This window comes from Carettochelys insculpta, chromosome 19 (assembly GCF_033958435.1).
Source record: "Carettochelys insculpta isolate YL-2023 chromosome 19, ASM3395843v1, whole genome shotgun sequence".
Taxonomy (NCBI): Eukaryota; Metazoa; Chordata; order Testudines; family Carettochelyidae; genus Carettochelys; species Carettochelys insculpta.
In genome coordinates, this window is record NC_134155.1 from 8,666,482 (window position 1) to 8,683,126 (window position 16,645).

Here is a 16,645-nt window from a genome sequence, read left to right on the forward strand (position 1 = left end):
ACCTCTTTGGCACTGGTCGCATGGCAGCTGTCTTGGTAGGTCTGTGTGGCTCACCAGTGCAGATTCGCAAGTCTGGTATCTCCGGTGCTCACCATAGGGCTGAGAAGTAATGGCGGTAAAACATTTCCATGGACACCTGACAGTGGCGTGGCCTATTGCAACTGAGCCTAGAAAAGAAAAAAACGCAGCTGGGAGAATCTCCCCCACATTATGGAGAACACAAGGCTGGATCATGGCAAAGAGCCCCAGCGTAAAAAATACTTGGGGGAGAAATTGGGAAGCTGGTTACCCTAGGTAAATGGAGTATGTTTTTTAGCAGAGCATATGGGGAGGCCAAGTTCCTAGCCCTGGCTTTGAACCATGCGGTCGTTAGTCACGGGCAGTCGTGGCAGTTTGTTTAATTGCTCTTGTTGGCGATCTGGGCCTGGTGGGCAGTGTTCCCTGTAAGCTTGGGTGATCGCTCAGGAAAGAGTCAAATGCCACCCAGCTGATGAGCAGAGCAACCACAGGGAGGGGGGTTGCTTTTACTGGTGGTGCGCATCTGCTCTGCCTCGGTGCATGTAAAATTTATTCTGCACATGAGGGAAAAATCCATATATGGATGGAAAAGGTGAGAAGGAGCACTGCTGGTGGGGGTAAGCCCAGGAAAGCGGCAGCAGTTGCCGATCATTAGGGTTTCTGCTCTGTGCTGGAGTTGGAATGGATGGGCTGGGAGAAGTGTATACATGAGTATCAGCTGGTGTGCATAGTGGAGTTACGAGCTGCCTGGAGAGCCTTCCTGTGGCCGAAATGAGGCTTGGGGTTCTAGTGGGGCAACAATCAGCACATAAACCTCTCTATTTCATGAGCCCTCAGGAGCCGTCTGGTGGCACGTGTGTCTGGGGGAGCCTGCGAAGCAGCTGCATTCAGCATTAGAATTTAGCTTTCTGCGGCCGTGCGCTGCAATCTGACGAGTCCTCCTTGGGGTTAAAAACGAGCTGTGTCGGGGGCCGGGGAGGGAGCACCGGAATGCAGTCGGCGACGTTCCTTTAAAAGGTTCCAAACCAGTCCGCCTCTCGAGTCCCTTTGACATGAGCAAACGGCGTCTGTTTGTCAGCTTTGCCCACCTGAGTGTGAAATGATGTGCTATCAAAACACCGGTTTCAGCATTTCCCTCTCCGCTCCTGACACGCGAACCCTGCTGCGGACAGTAACTGCTGCTCTTGGCCCAGGAACTTCACTGATATTGCAGTACAAGTGGAAACATTTGCTCAGTAGTAATCATGGGGTCTGGCTCATGCAAGCAAGGCGAGGGGGAAGGCTGTGATTGTGAAGGACTAAATAGCATTGCTCGCTGCATTCTTTCCCCCCAGTCAAATGATGGAGTCTTAAAGTCACAGCATCCTTTTTGTCAGGGAAACTGCCCGCTTTATGCTATCTAATTTCTCAATTGAAACAGCAAAAGACAGTTATACTTACGGGCTGGTGGGCAGGGAAGGTGTGAAAGGGTAGGCGAGCTGGGGTAATGCAGAGCTCCGTTTGTTTACTTTAGAAGTGCAATGAAGATGCTAGCTCGGAAGCTGCCGCGGACTGCGTTCAAGTCGAAGGGATGTTTGTATCTGTCTGGCTCCCCTGCATTTATGCCGTAGAAAACTGAGAGGCCGACGAAGGAGAGAGAGCTCCCCCTTATTAGTAAAGGACAATATTGAGTTTTCACACTTGAAACAGCTCATTTCCCTCGGACCAACTGACCGCAGCACAGGGTCGTGGGCACAAGCTGCGGCTCTTCGGCGCGGTCGTCGTTTATTACGAAACTCCTGGTGTTTCTCACCAGATTCTAAACTCGTGCCTCTCCTGCTGGCTGCAGACCTGCACAGCAAACCAAGCTGTGTTCGATCTCTGGTCAAGTCCGAAGGATGTGGATGGCACAGTTTGTCTCCAGGCACTGGTGGTTTTGCCAGCACTTGCTTTTCAGTCTGTCCTTTCTAAGGTGCTACTCCTGCCTATTTCATCCTGGCCCCAAAGGGACAGACTTACTTTGACTAAATAACGCATTTTCTGGGACTTTTCCTATTAATTGGATAATTTGCTTATGAATGAAAACTGATTGAAAAATGGGCCCTTTAAGAAATGGAGTAGCACCAGGTAGCTGACTTTTTTTTAACGTCCTGAGTGATCTTACTCATCAGATAATGCCAGTTGTTCAGGTTTTGCCCGTGGTTATTAAAACTCCCTGAAATCTCCTGCACTGGTTACATCTGAAGAACGTGTTTCAGGATTAATGGCCGTTTTTGGCTGTTACACTTTGGAATTTAAAGCGTTGTCATTAGCAGAAGAGGCCCCTTACCTCAACCCAGCCCCAGCACAGACCTGGGGACAGGCATCCCTCCCTCTGCTTGGCCTGGCCTTGCTGGAGCTGCTGCAGCTGGAGAGAGGTGCTTCTCACCTGCCCTGCGCTGCTGCAGTGAGAGAGGACAGGGATAGACCCCTCTCCCCAGGGCAGTCTGCATCCCGAACTCTGCCAGAGCCCCCAGCACTGAGCCCCCTCGCACACCCTGTACCCCTCATCCGCACCCAAGCTCATGCCCCCAGCCAGACCTCTCACCCCCCTGCACCCCAACCTCTGCTCCAGCCCTGAGCCCACTCCCGCACCCTGTACCCCTCACCCTCAGCCAGAGCCCTTACCCCCTGCACCCCAACCTCTGCCCCAGCCCTGAGCCCCTTCCTGCACCCCATACTCCTCACGTCCAGCCCCAAACCAGAGCCTCCACGCCCTGCCAGAGACTTCACGCCTCCGCATGCCAACCTCTGCCCCAGCCCTGAGGCCATTCCTGCACCTGAACCCCTCATCCCTCGCCCCACCTCAAAATCTGCGTGCACGCGCACACACACGGTGGAGCCCTCACTCCCCTTTTGATGGGAGGTGTGGATGCCCCTCCTCTCTGATTTTATGGAAAGTATTGTGGTTTAATGGTCCAAGGTGATGTTAGTGGCACAGGGTAGGAGGTCATTTTTCTTCCATGAGTTTTACCTGCTTTATCTCGGTGTCCTCTCTACTTTGAGTGGGAAAGAGCCAGTTTGGTTGGTAGCTTGGAGTGTAGCCCTGTCCAAATGCTTCGTCCTTCAGGGTTCCTCTCGATGGCCGTGCCCACATGAATTTCTGTTCTGCAGCTGAAGTTTGGAATAAATTTGCCCTCCTCCCGTCTACCTTCTCTGACTACTTAAGCTTCTAAACTTTAAAACAAATAAAGAAAACCAGCCTATGATGTGGTGTTTTTTAAAGGGAAATTCGCTTCTCTTATCAGAACTGCTGCATATGTGATATTAATTGGAATCTCGTTGCTGGGTCATTTTCATTGTTTTTCAAGTACCGTCAAATCCAAGAAAAGGCATGAAAACTAAATTATAGTCCCACATAGGCTGTCTGATTGAATCCTCCTTATGGCTTTGCCATCTCCTGCAGCCTATTAAAATATTCAATCTTGTTTTCTTACTTGAAGAGCTTGTCTGTAAAGGGCAAACTTATAGAAAACCTCATTCCCTAGAGAGATGGTATCCAGCCACCCTGAAATATTTACATATTTCTGTACTGTGTGTGATGGGGCTTACGCAAGTTCGTCCCTACCCTTGTATTTATTAATAAAGAGTGTTGACTGCATTTTTAATTATCCGGCGCGCTTTTCATTTGAAGTGGTGGATGGTAGTGCTGCCTGCCTCTTGCTTCCAATTTGACCTTGAAAAGTTACTCTCTCCCTCCCTCCCCCTGTCTCCTTTTTTCCCAGGACGGAGCTTTATCGATCGCTGTTTGGCAAAATCACGCCTGCCGAAGAACCCAAGCAGAATTAGCATCAAGCTTTTGCAGAAGGGAAAACATATGCACAGACTTTTGTTCTCTGCGTCCAGCTAGTGCCCGGGGGAATCCTTCCTGAACACTTGGACTGTTGCCTCTCTGCTGCCTCTCCGTTGTCACAGGGGGTCCATTTGATACGTGGCAGGTTGTGGATCACAGCTCTACGCCGATGGGTCACTTGGTGATGGAACCTTGGGAGCAGCGTGGTTCACTCAGACCAAACAACTTGGATCTCAGGACTTTGAGACAGAGCGGAGGGTTATGCCCAGGGTAGGGCTAGCATCCCTCCTTTTTAAGGTCGCTCCAAAAGGGTGCTGTCTGTTAGGATGTCTTGTAATTTTCTGGGGAGGATTTTATTTCTTGAAGACCCCAAATCGGAGCTAAGTGGTGAAGAAGGAAACCTACCTGGGCAAGAGAGCACGCCTTGTATTTTTTACAATTCAGGGTAGGGTCTGTCCATGCAAGTTAAAGAACATAACCTGCCCTTCCTTAGTTGATCATCTTGTATTTGTGGCCCTGGTCCTGCAATCTTATCCAAACACCCCTCTTTAGAATGCCACTGAAATTAGTGGGGCTCCAACGGGGGCCGTGTAAGAATGGGCGGGGAGCGGGGGCTGCATTTGTGTTACCCCAATTTCCTTCCCATTCATTTGAAAGAGACAGGTCAACTGCAGTGTTTTAGATTGCTGCTGCTGTGCATTTACCAAGCCACAATGGCTAAAATGCAATAGTGTGACGCCCCCCAAAAAGGTGCTCCACAGCCCTGGGTAGCTTGAATTTCAGAGTCCCGAAAGGACAGCTTATTATGCACAAAAGGTCAGTCGTGGAATGGCTCCCAGCTGAACACACGCACACGACCAGGGATATTTTTGGAATCGGAACATGTGAATTTTCAGTCCAGCATTGATCTTTTACACATAATTATTCCTGCTGATCAGGATTCGTTGAGGCCTCTTCCCTTCCTATCGACTAGTGACACACTTTCTATAGAGGTGAGCCCCGGTGTAAATCTGGCAGGAGGAGATGATTCACTTGGTTTTTCATCAGAAGGTCAAAAGCTGAAAATTAAAAACCCATAAGGGGGATTTATTAGCCTGCGGTGACCAATCTCTAAAGATTAACTTGCATAAATACTATGTGCATATGTTTATAGTGTAATAGTGAGATGGCCATTGCATTGACTTGTTTCAATACACTGGCTCTGTTTTGTTCTTTAAATAGCCTGATTAAAGTAAGTTGTAAGTTGACTAACCGAATCTTGGCAGTACAGTGACTGTACCTGGTGTCTGCAGGTGGATTTCAGGTGTATATGCTGGGTTAATTAAGACACCCTGTTCTATAGGGTTTTCTTAAGTCTTTAACCTGTGGCTGATTTCAATGAGCAACGCAGGAATCTGATTTCTTTTGGTTCATTCATTTACGTTTGCAGAATATCTTTTATGTCAGGATCACCAAGAGTGCTGTGAATATTACTTATATGTTATGACACCAGAGTTCCCTGTAAGCTGAGCACTTGGGCAGCTGTCCAAGAGTGATTCAGGTGCCACTCAGCTGATCAGCAGAGGGCCCACAGCCACCTACAGCAGGCAGTGTGTGTTCTTACTGGTGGGGCACGTCTACCTTGCCTTGGTGCACACAACAAAATTTATTCCACCTCGGATGGAAAAAATCAGAAGGAGCACTGCCTGACACCCCTAAATGGAGGGAAGTATTGTTCCAACCCTTTCACAGATGGACTAACTGAGAAATGATGAGAACACCAACACTGTTAGTGAGCTGGTGAGAGGAGGCCTGGCTCCTACATCCCTGTTTTAATTGGTACAGCAGCACGATTGATGTATTGAGTAGGCGGCCCCTCATGAAGCAGATTGCAATGCTATTGATATATTTTCCCTCCAACTACGAGAACTTATCTCAGTTCTTTGGCTTGCTGTAGCATGTGGCAAATGAATGACAATAGCACCTGCAGAGTGCCTTTTACCTGGAGGAATTCCCAGGCCCTTTCACAAAAATTTAAAGGTATGTAATTTTTTTTTTGGCTCTTTATTTGATCACTTCAAACTGCCTCTTCTGCTCAGGAGTTGGTCAAGGCGGTAATAAGGTGAGAGTTCTGTTCTTTGTAACTTCCAGCTTTTCCTCCAATGGGAGAGGAGGGAGTGAAAGCACTGGCCAATATTTTCAAGAGTACCTACACAAACGTTCCTAAGTAAGTGGCCCAACTGACCTCGGCGGGAGATGCGGGGAGGTGTGCATTGCCAGAGCCGTTTAGGGTTTGTTTGTAACATAACCTCCTTGGGTATTTGATACTTTGCATGTGTACTTGCGATCACCTAATTGGGTGGCTGAAAGTACTGATACACCCTCCATGACACTGAGCTATCAGTTGTGCCAAACTGTTCAGCGCAAATATGGCTAATTAGCTAGAACTGATGAAAAGTAGGCGGCAGTGGTATAAAATACATAAACACACAAAGCGGCTTTAGAATTCAGGATACAACCCTTCTTCCAGCAAAGAATAAATTGGAAACTCTTTTAATTGACACGGTTCCTGCTAGTCAACGGGCTACCTGAAAGGCAGATCAGTTGATTGATTTGCATTTTAATAAAATCTAATATTTTATTTTTGAGTGTGTGGCTAATGCCGACTTTTAAATTAGTTCAGACATGTTCGCAAGACTGAATTCAGAGACTTTTGTAAGGATGAATGAAGCGTTCCTTTTGTTTTGCATGGAGTTGACGTATTTTGCTAGGAATGATAGGATGGCATGAGCCGAACTCTATGCCCCAGTATCATGGCACACGAAGGATAGAACGTTACCAGTAAGCAAAATCTTTTTTTTTTTTCCTCCCAAGTTCATGCTGGAGTCTTATTAAAAATTCAGGAAATTGAACGCTCAGTCTCTTTGCTACAGGGTTAATGCATTTATATTTTGGTTAACCCCCAGCACACAAATAGATTCAGTTGTATCAAACTGATCTTATAACCAATATGGAGCTAGAAAATGGATCAGTTCTTAGCATTAAGTAAACTGAGGTAGAGGGTTCCAAAGATTTCACCTTCACAGTGCATTGCTGCCAGACAATAGACATTGGCCTCTTTGTTCAGCTGATGGAAAAACAAGTTGGCACCACTCTCCTTTTCCCCTTTACAGAATGCAGCTGAGATTTGTCCAGCATCACAACTCCAAGCAACAAAAGACAGTGCAGGCTGAACCTCTTGAATCCAGAGTGCTTTTGTCTGACAACATACATAGTCTGGCATGATTTTCGTTAGCTGGATGTCCACTTACCATGGGAGTGGCCAAGTTTCCTGTGCTCCCTTCAGGTTTTTCTTCCAGCTCTTATTCAGCTGTAACTTACTTCTAAGTGTTTTCCAAGAGCCCATTTAGCAGTCGAAGTGTCGATAATGCTGCTAGACTTCCTGTGGTCTGTGGCAAATTCTCTTGTCTAGCACTGGTCAGATCTCGAGGGTGCTGGACTGGAGAAGTTCCACCTGTAGCAGCACACTGTAGAAGAGTAACACAATAGCATAACCATATGGAAACGCCAGTGCTGAAACTCTGAAGCGTGTTGCATCACAACCCATTGCTTGCCACTGCCTCATTGTGGCGGACAATAGGGGTGGAGGAGAGTTTTTATCCCCTGTAGAAAATAGGACATTTTCTTGGGTTTGTAAAATGTGTGTGTCAAGGTGTGTATTGACTTTGTCTTAGAAAAACATGTGCAGCACAGTGGGACAAATCTGTATGTCCACTTCCAGCAAGGCAGGATTCATAGATCTAGAAGGACATTGATTTTTTTTTCTCCCCTCCTGTCTTTCCAGCTCTTTGATTGGTCAAAATTTGCCAAGCAGAAACTCACTAAATGTCACTGTTGACTCCTCACTGTTGCTCTTTCTATTCTTGGATCCAAACGACAACCTTATGCTATGAAGTTTGCCACAGTCACAGCTTTCCCTGCAGCGATCCTGGGCATAGCTGGCTGAGCAGCAAAATTCAGCCACAAAGAAGCCAGGGTAAGAGCTGCTGCTTAACTAGCTGTTTTGGGGGTGGACAAAGCCTCTAAATTTGTATTATGCCCTAGGAGGAGCGGGAGGGAGGAAAAGGAGCATTACAACATATGTAGGTTACAGCACGCATAGAGAAGGCTGGCTTTATGGAAGCAGGTCTCAGTGCATTGAGCAGTATTACATCAATTAGCAGGCTAATGTTTAGTAGAAAGCAATTTAGCCTGCTGATCAGTGTGTCTGATAGTCCTAACACAACAGGCTGCAAAAGTAGCCATAGCCAGTCACCGCGATCTATCTTACAGCGCGTTAGTCTTCTGTGGCAAATCCATTGAGCTCCCCCCTTATAATTCTCATAATATTCCTTATCCCAAGGCATTGCTCATAAGTCAATGCAGCAGCAGGTCAGCAGTCCCTCCTTCCCCTCCCCACCCGTGCCCACAGGATAGATCAACAAGATAGCAGGCTGACATTCGAGAAGTATTTCCCCTGCACGTCGAACAATACCAGCACGTATTTTCTGAGCAGCTCAAAGCCTCCGACGTGCGGTCTGCTCGCACTTTAAAAAAAAAAAAATCTCATGGTTTAATAGCCACAATTCAGAAGGACATCAAGTGGAGTAAATTAGCCGCTTCCCAAGTTTGTGTCGGTGAAATGGTTTCACGCTGCTTATGCAGTCAGAGCAAACATTAAGGATGTTCAAAAGGACGCCAGATGTGCATCTCCAACACCGAGGTTTGCTGCTCTAACGGGTTGGCTGGCGTCTCTTCCCAGCCTAGAATTAGGCTGCTTTGACTCAAGGGGGCTGACGACGCAGTGTGCATGCTTTGAAATTCCTTTTCACTGTGACTCCTGTGTCCTTTAAAGTTGTTGCTGCAGCTCTCAGGTTTAAGCACTGGATGTCATGTTAAAAGGGTCATATGACCCACTTCAAATGTGATAACTTCCAGTTCGTATTGTTTGAAGAGATAAGCATGATTCACAGCCCTACTAAGGATGCTTTTGAATTTATTTATCAGCATTTAAGCAGGCTTTTTCTTCCCCCTCTACCTGGTTAATGTGATACACCAAGGGACCTTTAGAAAGGAGAATTTAGCCTGCCAAGACCCTGTTTCATCAGCTAATCTTGCTGGTAAGGTCAGTTCTTTAGCCCTGATGTGAAAGCAGTTACGTTTCCATGATTTGAATATGCTGGCAGGAGAAATGCAGCCTATGTAATTCCTGAACTGGGTCTAATGAGAACCATCTATAGGAGCGTCTCGAGTGGTTACTTGGCTGAGTCCTGCCTGCTGTTAATCAGCTCTGCCCTTGCCGGGACAGGTTAGTGTGGTTGATGTGAATTACTGCAGAGACCTGCTAGGACGCAAAGCTTATTCTGACAGGCTCTGCGGCTGCCTCAAGAGTTCTGGAATTCAGTTTGGCCTGTGCATTCCGTGTCCTAGCCAGGGCATCTTTTTTACAGGGTCTCCCCTAATCACAGATAATGGGCCTGCAAAATTCTGCCCTTACCTGCCCCCAGTCACAGCCTGTCCGTTAAATCCTTAGCCCTGGTTTCCGTTCCACTCTTGGTCTAACGGTGAACATCAGTGTTTTGGGCTGCATTTAGCTGGATAAATCCTAAGAGCAAGTCTCCTGTAGGAATTAGGTGAATCTTTCTGTTTCGCCTGAGTCAGGCTATGTAAGAGGTTGTAAAAGTCCGTGTCTGTACAAACTTTCATCCCATTTTCCTTTATACTCACTAGTGTGGTGTTGGTATGGCTGAGCTTGTACCAGTCTTTGGGCTTTGCCAACTATTTATGCTCCATCATTAGTCCTCTGGAAGAAGGTGAATACAAGCTTTATCTTACACTGATGAACAAACAAATCAGGTGACAAGGTAATGGTTACACTGCAAATGGAAGGGAGGGAAGCCTTTCAAGTCCTGCTCCCTGCCTTACTGCTTCCAGTAACACACGCAGCGAGCTATCATCCACCTGGCTGCGACTACTTGTAGTCTCTTGTCTTCACAGAAGGGTAGCCAGGGCCTGGTGGAGAGGATGTATCTTACAGTCAGAGGGTGTAAATGGTTATTAATGAAGACAGTGATACCAAAATAGTTTCCACTCAGCTCTCCTAATGTGGCCAATCAACAGCGAGTACAATTTTTTTCCCAACAGATTATTAATTCTTTCTTAAGATAGGACAAAGCTTCTTATTAGTTCCTACGAGCATGTGCCTCACACTATTTTAAAAATGTTGCACATCAGCTAGAGGTGTGTGGGGTGTCTGAATTATTCCTCTCCCCCAACAGCAGAGAATTTCAAGTTTCAGACAAACAACTTCATTTACAAGTGTGTCTCTAATTAGCTGCCGAATTAGTAAAGCAGAGTTTTCCCCCCCTAGATCGACTGAACCCCCGAGGGAGACTCTGGAATAGAGAGAATCGCATTTCCAATTATTTTGTTGAATTGCTAATTTAGTTATTGTGCCTGGCGTAATTGTGATGGGTATTGGGTGTGCAATTCAATTTGTTTTAAATATTTGTGGGAAGGCTGATCAGTAATGGAGCTGACCTATTTCGTGGCCCAAGTTGAGAGAAGAGACTAAAAGAAAAACAGCTACAAAGCCACAGTTTGTTTCAGTTTTTATTTTGATCTCTCTCATCCCTCTTAAGACCATTGATGCAACAAAAGGTTGAAATTAAAAGATGATAGCGCTTTGATCTTAGGCTTTTGAAAGCTTACCGCTTTGGAACGCTTCTTGGCATTTTAATATGTGGATATTTTAGGCTAAAGAGTTTTAAATGCATTTCTGGAGTTCAATAGGTTCCTCCCCACCCCCACTAAATTTTATTATGTTTGTTACAGTGATTTATGTCTTTAACCCTCAGGATTCCAGTTCAAGAAGTGCGTGAAAATAACTGGAACTCCTGAGTTTTGTGTTTGCCAGCTCGATACAGTTTAATGTGAAATTGTGTTAGATATTTACCATTAATTAGAGGTAGAGATTTTTAGAAACCTGCGTGGGATGAAGTCTGCATTGGATTTATTTTTGCAACTTAGCTGGTGGGGGAAACATTAAAATTGCTATGTTTGCAATTGAATTTCAGAAGCTCCAAGCAGGAGTTTCTATGAATTATTTCTAGCATAAGCATTGGGTCAAGTTTCAGCATGCCAAAAAAAGTAAATATACGGTCAAACTTCTCACAGGTCTTCATAGTGGTCACCTCTCACTATGTTTTATCTGCAGGGAGAACAGACACACGAAGATTTGACAATTCTGCCTTTCATTTGCCAATACATGTAAGGCAGATGCGGGCTCCAAGAACTTGAAAACTAGACAGATTTAAATCTAGAACAGGGATCATTCTGAACACTTCAAAGCCTCTGTTCAGTAGTTTGACGCAAACCCTTGTGCTAGCATATGTTCAGAACTGATCATGTGGCAAAGAAACGTGAAATTAAAGCAAGGAGCGATTTCATTCCCCTTCTGTAAAATCTTAACCATTCTCCAAACCATGCCGGTGTTTTGGATGGAAGAGTATCAGTGCCTGTGTGTTGTAAGCAGAAGGCATGAATGTTAATGTTCTGGATGTTGCCTTGATTTATATTCCACTGAATATATTTGTTCTTGACCAAAAAAATTTTTTTTTCCTATTTCAGAACTGAGATTTTCCCACATTGATTTAGAATTGTTTGACATAATGGAAACAATAGATGCCATAAATTAAGCCCCTGGCTTGAGGAGTTAAAAAGGGGATGACAAGAAGATGAGGCTGGCAGCTCATGAGAACAGGTGAAAAGAAAGATATTTGTGCTTTGAGTATTACGTAGTACAGGCCTTTCCCAGGCCCTAAGCATGAGATGCCCAGTCTTGGTGCAGGGGATCCCCTTTATACAGTGTCCTGATGTACACGGTTTCACACTTACATCGTGAGCACATTGAGGGCAAAGATGTAAAAATTCGCTCTTACGTCGTCGTATGCGTCTTCCGCCCAACGTGCTCCACGAGTCCGAGCTGCTGAGCGTCACGGCCTCTTCGGACGAGCTCTTCAAGACTTCCAACTCCACCAGCTTCATCTGACTTCTGCAGCTGCTGGCTGGAGAGCAGGGAGCCCATAGGTTCCCTGGGCCTCAGGGAAGCTGGGGGAGAGCATGGGCAGCTGCCCCACCCCTCCTGCCTCTTCAGGTCTTGGGAAGCGCCACGGCTGCTGCATCCCTGCCGCTGAGGCTTGGGGAATGGAGGAGAGGGCCGTGGCTGCCACGTCCCTGCTGCTGAGGCTTGTGGCTGCCCCGTCGATGCCCTGGGGGGATGTTGGGGCTTGGGGAGGGCAGGTGGCTTGCTGCCTCCTTCCTGGCTCCCTGGAGCTTCCAGCGACTGCTTAGCATCTCGCTGCACTGGGAGCCACTGGCGCCAAAACTGGCACCCAGCTAGGCTGACAAGCCACCCGGTGAGCCTGGGGGGCAGCCCTAGGGGCACTCTGCAGCATAGCAGCTCATTGGAAATGTGGGAGGTCCCTGTATTTCTGTGTATTCTTGAGGGGCGGGAAATTCCCCTTGATACATCATCTCGCTTTACATCGCGACTTCACGGTCCCTAACCACAACATGTACAGGGGACCCCAGGCCCATTTTTGTGTGATCTGTGGTGCTTGCATGAAAGTTGGCATGATAGTGGTGGCCATACAAACCCCGCTGCAGGTTGAATCTCTCTCGTCCACCACCCCAGGCACCTGACTGGTGCTGGATGCGAGAATTAGCCAGACCACGGGAGATCAATATTGTCTAGCACATTACCAACACTTCCACTGCTGACTGAGCTCTTAGAAGACATTTATGGGTAAATTACAACTAAATAACAGCACAGAGCACTGAGAGCCAGGACTGATGGCTGGAAACAAACTTTATGGGACCACAGGTAACATGGCCACACCTATGATAAGTGGTCATCCAGGTAATTGAAATCATGCTGGAGTACAGACATTGCTGGCTGAGAGTGCGCCAGACTACAGAGGTTCAACCTGTAGCAGAATAAGTAGCCCAGACTCTTGAAGTGATGGGCCTGAACCTCAAATTTCAGCTTTAGATGTGAGTTTAGCTAAGAGCTTGAGAGATTTTCGTTCTGTTTATCTTAAAGAGGCAGGATCACATGCCTGGGTCTGAACTTCCTCACAATTAAAGGCTGTTTCAATCTCGTGTGTGGTCCCATCCTTACAGCCATTAACTCAGTAATGCAAGGTTGCCATTAGTGTCGTCTGCTTAAAGTTTTCAGCGTGTTAACAAGCTTTACCGTTAATTAACATTCTGCTAGAAGAGGGAGTGCTTAGTGCACCCCCACATAGGGGATACACGGTTGACTTAATTCCATCGAGGGCAATGAAAACCGTTTGAAGCTAATTCTTTATTAAAAGAAACTCGAGGTAAGTGAAATACGTCTGCATCAGCAAATACCATAGATGTCCAGCAGGAACATTGCCGTGGTTTGGTGGTTACTCATGGTGCCCTTTTCCAACTGCAAAGTACAACAGCTGCAGATAGGGCATAATGCAGGACTTCATGTGTACAGTATACTTTGCTTTTCAGGAAGGTCTTCTCTTCTGGGATGACTGACTGTCACATCCAGCAAGAAAAGGGGAACTTGAAGTTGGGCAGTATCTCTGGGTAGGCCCCCCCCAAGTGGCTTTGATGTGAAGCTTCAAGTTTATTGCAAATGTTAATCACAGGGTTGTTTGCAGGCTGGAGCCATTTACCATCAGACAATGTGCGAAACCAAGTTCATTTTTTTTTACAAATTGTTTATTTCATTCCAGTTGCTAAGGACAGTTTAAGGACCAGTCCCTTGCTCCCTGCAATAATTTGCTTCCAGCTCTTTATCAGAGTCTCCTAGCCAGGGAGAACTGAAAGGGAGGCACTAGTTTTGCAGGTTCAGGATGGATGAAATAAGCAGCTTCTGTGCTAACTTTACCATCTTTGACTTCAGTAATTGCTAATCTGTACAAAAGAACATCCCTGAATCATTGTGCTGCCTACAGGCATCTTCAGACTGTGCACTGTGAGTCTGAAATGACCAGGGCTCCTCAAGCTCCTCCTGTAGCTTGTGTCTACAAGTAGGAAGGATGGGAATATGCTTCTCCCTAATCTCCAGTATCCTCTAGCGAAGAAACATTTTTAATGCATGAGGCTAGATGTGTGTCAGCCTCTCTTTATACTGTTGCTAAACATATCCACGCTCCAGTGACACAAGCAGATGTAATTTCAGAGCCTACAACCTAAGTAACTCTTGGTGAAAGATGTATTTGTCACAGCTTCACCAACAACGTCCTGCCACAACTGAAAATGGAAATGGACCGTCATTCTAATAAACGCTCGCTAATTCTCGTCGAGAGAAGAAATGTTGTTCACATCCATTTCAATCTGGAATGGACGTGAACAAGCACTCGAAGAAGAATTTGTGCTTGCAGTGAAAGTGCTGTGGCCTCCCTACAGCTGGGAACGTCTTCGCAGCTTGGGCGGAGATACCTTTGCTGGCTTGTTAAAGTAGCAGAGAGGATGGAAGAGCAGTGATGTGGCCCTATTTTTAGCAAGCTAGCTAGGCTAAAGCTCACATGGAATACATGTGTTACAAATCACAACACTGCCTGCAGTCATAGTGGTACCCTTAGTGAGCATCTCTTTGGGATGGTGACGAAAGGCTCTGCTCCACATGCCATTTGCACAACTTTTACCTCAAACATATTTGAGCCAGAACTAGGCTTGTTGACAAGAAGGTATTTGCCGACCAGTATCTGTTGCAGTTTACACCAGTTTCTGACACTGCTGGGGAAAGATAATACTGTCACAGCATCCATATAATACTGCTTTACAGCAGCTATGGAACAAACAAATAGATCAGTTACAATGTATTCAATCTGTACAGTTTAATTTAAAAAATCCTTCTGGAGAAACATGTGACTTCAGATTTTCTGTTACCAAAACTTGTAGAAGATCAGACAATAATTTGTTACGACAGTTTGATGTAACTTTTACATGAAACATGGTCTTATGGCCTCTGAAAATCATTAAGACTATGTGTTGTGCTGTCATCTCTGGATTCTGCTGCTCAGATTTCACGACTGTGTTTCTATCACCACCCTCTGTACAAAGTGCAGCCTTGTTTTTTGGGGGGAAAAATCAAATACCAAAGATGAAACACCTAGCAGGCCAAAATCATTTAAAAGCCTGGTGTGAAACTCCCACCAGACTTCCTCCAATCCAGCACAACGTGAGTTTATGATTATGGCCTGATGTGGGGCAGGACTCAGGAAGCAACTCCTCTTTGAATGGCTATAAAAAAATGTATGTTCTCGCAGAGTACCATATGTTTGGCACAATAACTCAATTTATGAGCTTATAACCTTCCAGAACCCTAGCATTCAAACGGGAGCTGTGCTCCCTGCTCCCCAAGCTAGGTCCTCTGTTTGCAGCACCTGCTGCAAAACATCTGGGGAGATGCACCTACCTCAGCTACTGACACAGTCTCTGTGTCTGCTAAATGAGTTTGACTACATATTGTTTAACAGCATGGGGCTGGAAATTTCAGGTTTTTACATTTCCTTCAGTGACAATCTTAACATAGTTCTGAATTAAAGGGTAAAACTTATCTCTCCCACCCCCTTTAAAAAATAAACCTTTTCCAAGAACGCATTAGGGCTAAAGTGCAGCCTTCCTTAGGTATGCCTGTTTGTCAGGTGAACAATAAATACAAGTAGTGGTGTAGACAAGAAAGGAAGTTACATTGAAATCAGTTGACACTTATTCTGTACCTGCTGACGAGGTGACTATGGTTTGTTCAATTGTAGTATTGATTTAATTGATGGTGCTGTTACCGTAAAAAAGTGGTGCGGGGAACCGGGGTGCATTGGGGGGGCGGGGTAGGTAGATGGAAGATTACCTTACTAGGTAGATGGAAGATTTCCACACATTTAAAATGCTAAGTGCAGGGGAGGAAGTTACAACACAAGCAAAAAAAACCCAAAGGCTATTCTACAAATATATGCAGCCTTCCCTTTCTGTCTAAGGAGCTCAGAAATGCCTCCATCCACACAAGAGACTGAGCAGCTGAATTTTTCTTTTTTAAACCGTCACTTTCGATAATGAAAGTACATAAAACCATTAAGAAACAGCAAGAGGGTTTTAATTTCAGTATTTCTGTGACTGACTATTGCCACTTTCCTCCCCCGATTTGTGGAATCACAGTTTGCTGCCTAGGTGAGACAGAATGAATAAGTAAGGGAATTGCCAACTCAACCTTTAGAGCTTGCGAACCTGCAGATGGAATATAAATATAGTTCTGCGCACACATGAGAGATGGGACCGGAGTTGGGTGGGAGTGGAATTAACCCATGAGACAGACAAAGCTACCATTTGCCATACAGCTTGTATCCTGGTGAGGCCTGTAACAGTAACAATTATGACCGAAGTGTTTTTCTTTTTACAGGAGACTTCTGTCATCTCTGCCCCAAGACCACAGACCCTGGAATGAATATACTGAAATAACAGGAGTTTTCAGATACTCTTGCAAATAACCAAGACTGACCCATAGTGAAAATGGGGACTATGAGAGGACAAGGCCTGATGAGCCTCCTCCCAGTGTAACAGAACTGCCACAGAGTATAGTTTGTTTCTTTTCCCTGTAGACTCTTCCCTGGTGCATGTAACAACCCCCTTTGCAGCCTGCACCCGACTGCTGCAGCACGTGCCTCTTACACGGTGAAGCCACTGGCACATTTGCCTACTGAAATAAGACCACCATCACCAGGTTTTTTGGGGGGAGGGGTGGGGAGGGCTAGAACT

The 16,645-nt window shown here is 45.9% G+C and overlaps 1 protein-coding gene and 1 long non-coding RNA gene across 3 annotated transcripts in view; both read left to right on the top strand.

The window, feature by feature from the left end:
- AATF (apoptosis antagonizing transcription factor) overlaps positions 1–5,383 on the top strand; it is a 91,889-nt gene extending 86,506 nt beyond the window's left edge. For both annotated transcript variants that reach the window (XM_075013637.1, XM_075013636.1), the window contains exon 12: positions 3,762–5,383. In XM_075013637.1, coding sequence (XP_074869738.1) covers positions 3,762–3,825 — 64 coding nt within the window. In that variant the 3' untranslated portion in view covers positions 3,826–5,383. The remainder of the gene's footprint in view (positions 1–3,761) is intronic.
- Positions 5,384–7,620: 2,237 nt separating this feature from the next.
- On the top strand, positions 7,621–16,391 carry LOC142023147 (uncharacterized). Its single transcript, XR_012648123.1, has 3 exons — positions 7,621–7,844; positions 11,477–11,609; positions 16,290–16,391. It is a non-coding gene; the product is annotated as an uncharacterized LOC142023147 (long non-coding RNA).
- Positions 16,392–16,645: the final 254 nt, after the last annotated feature.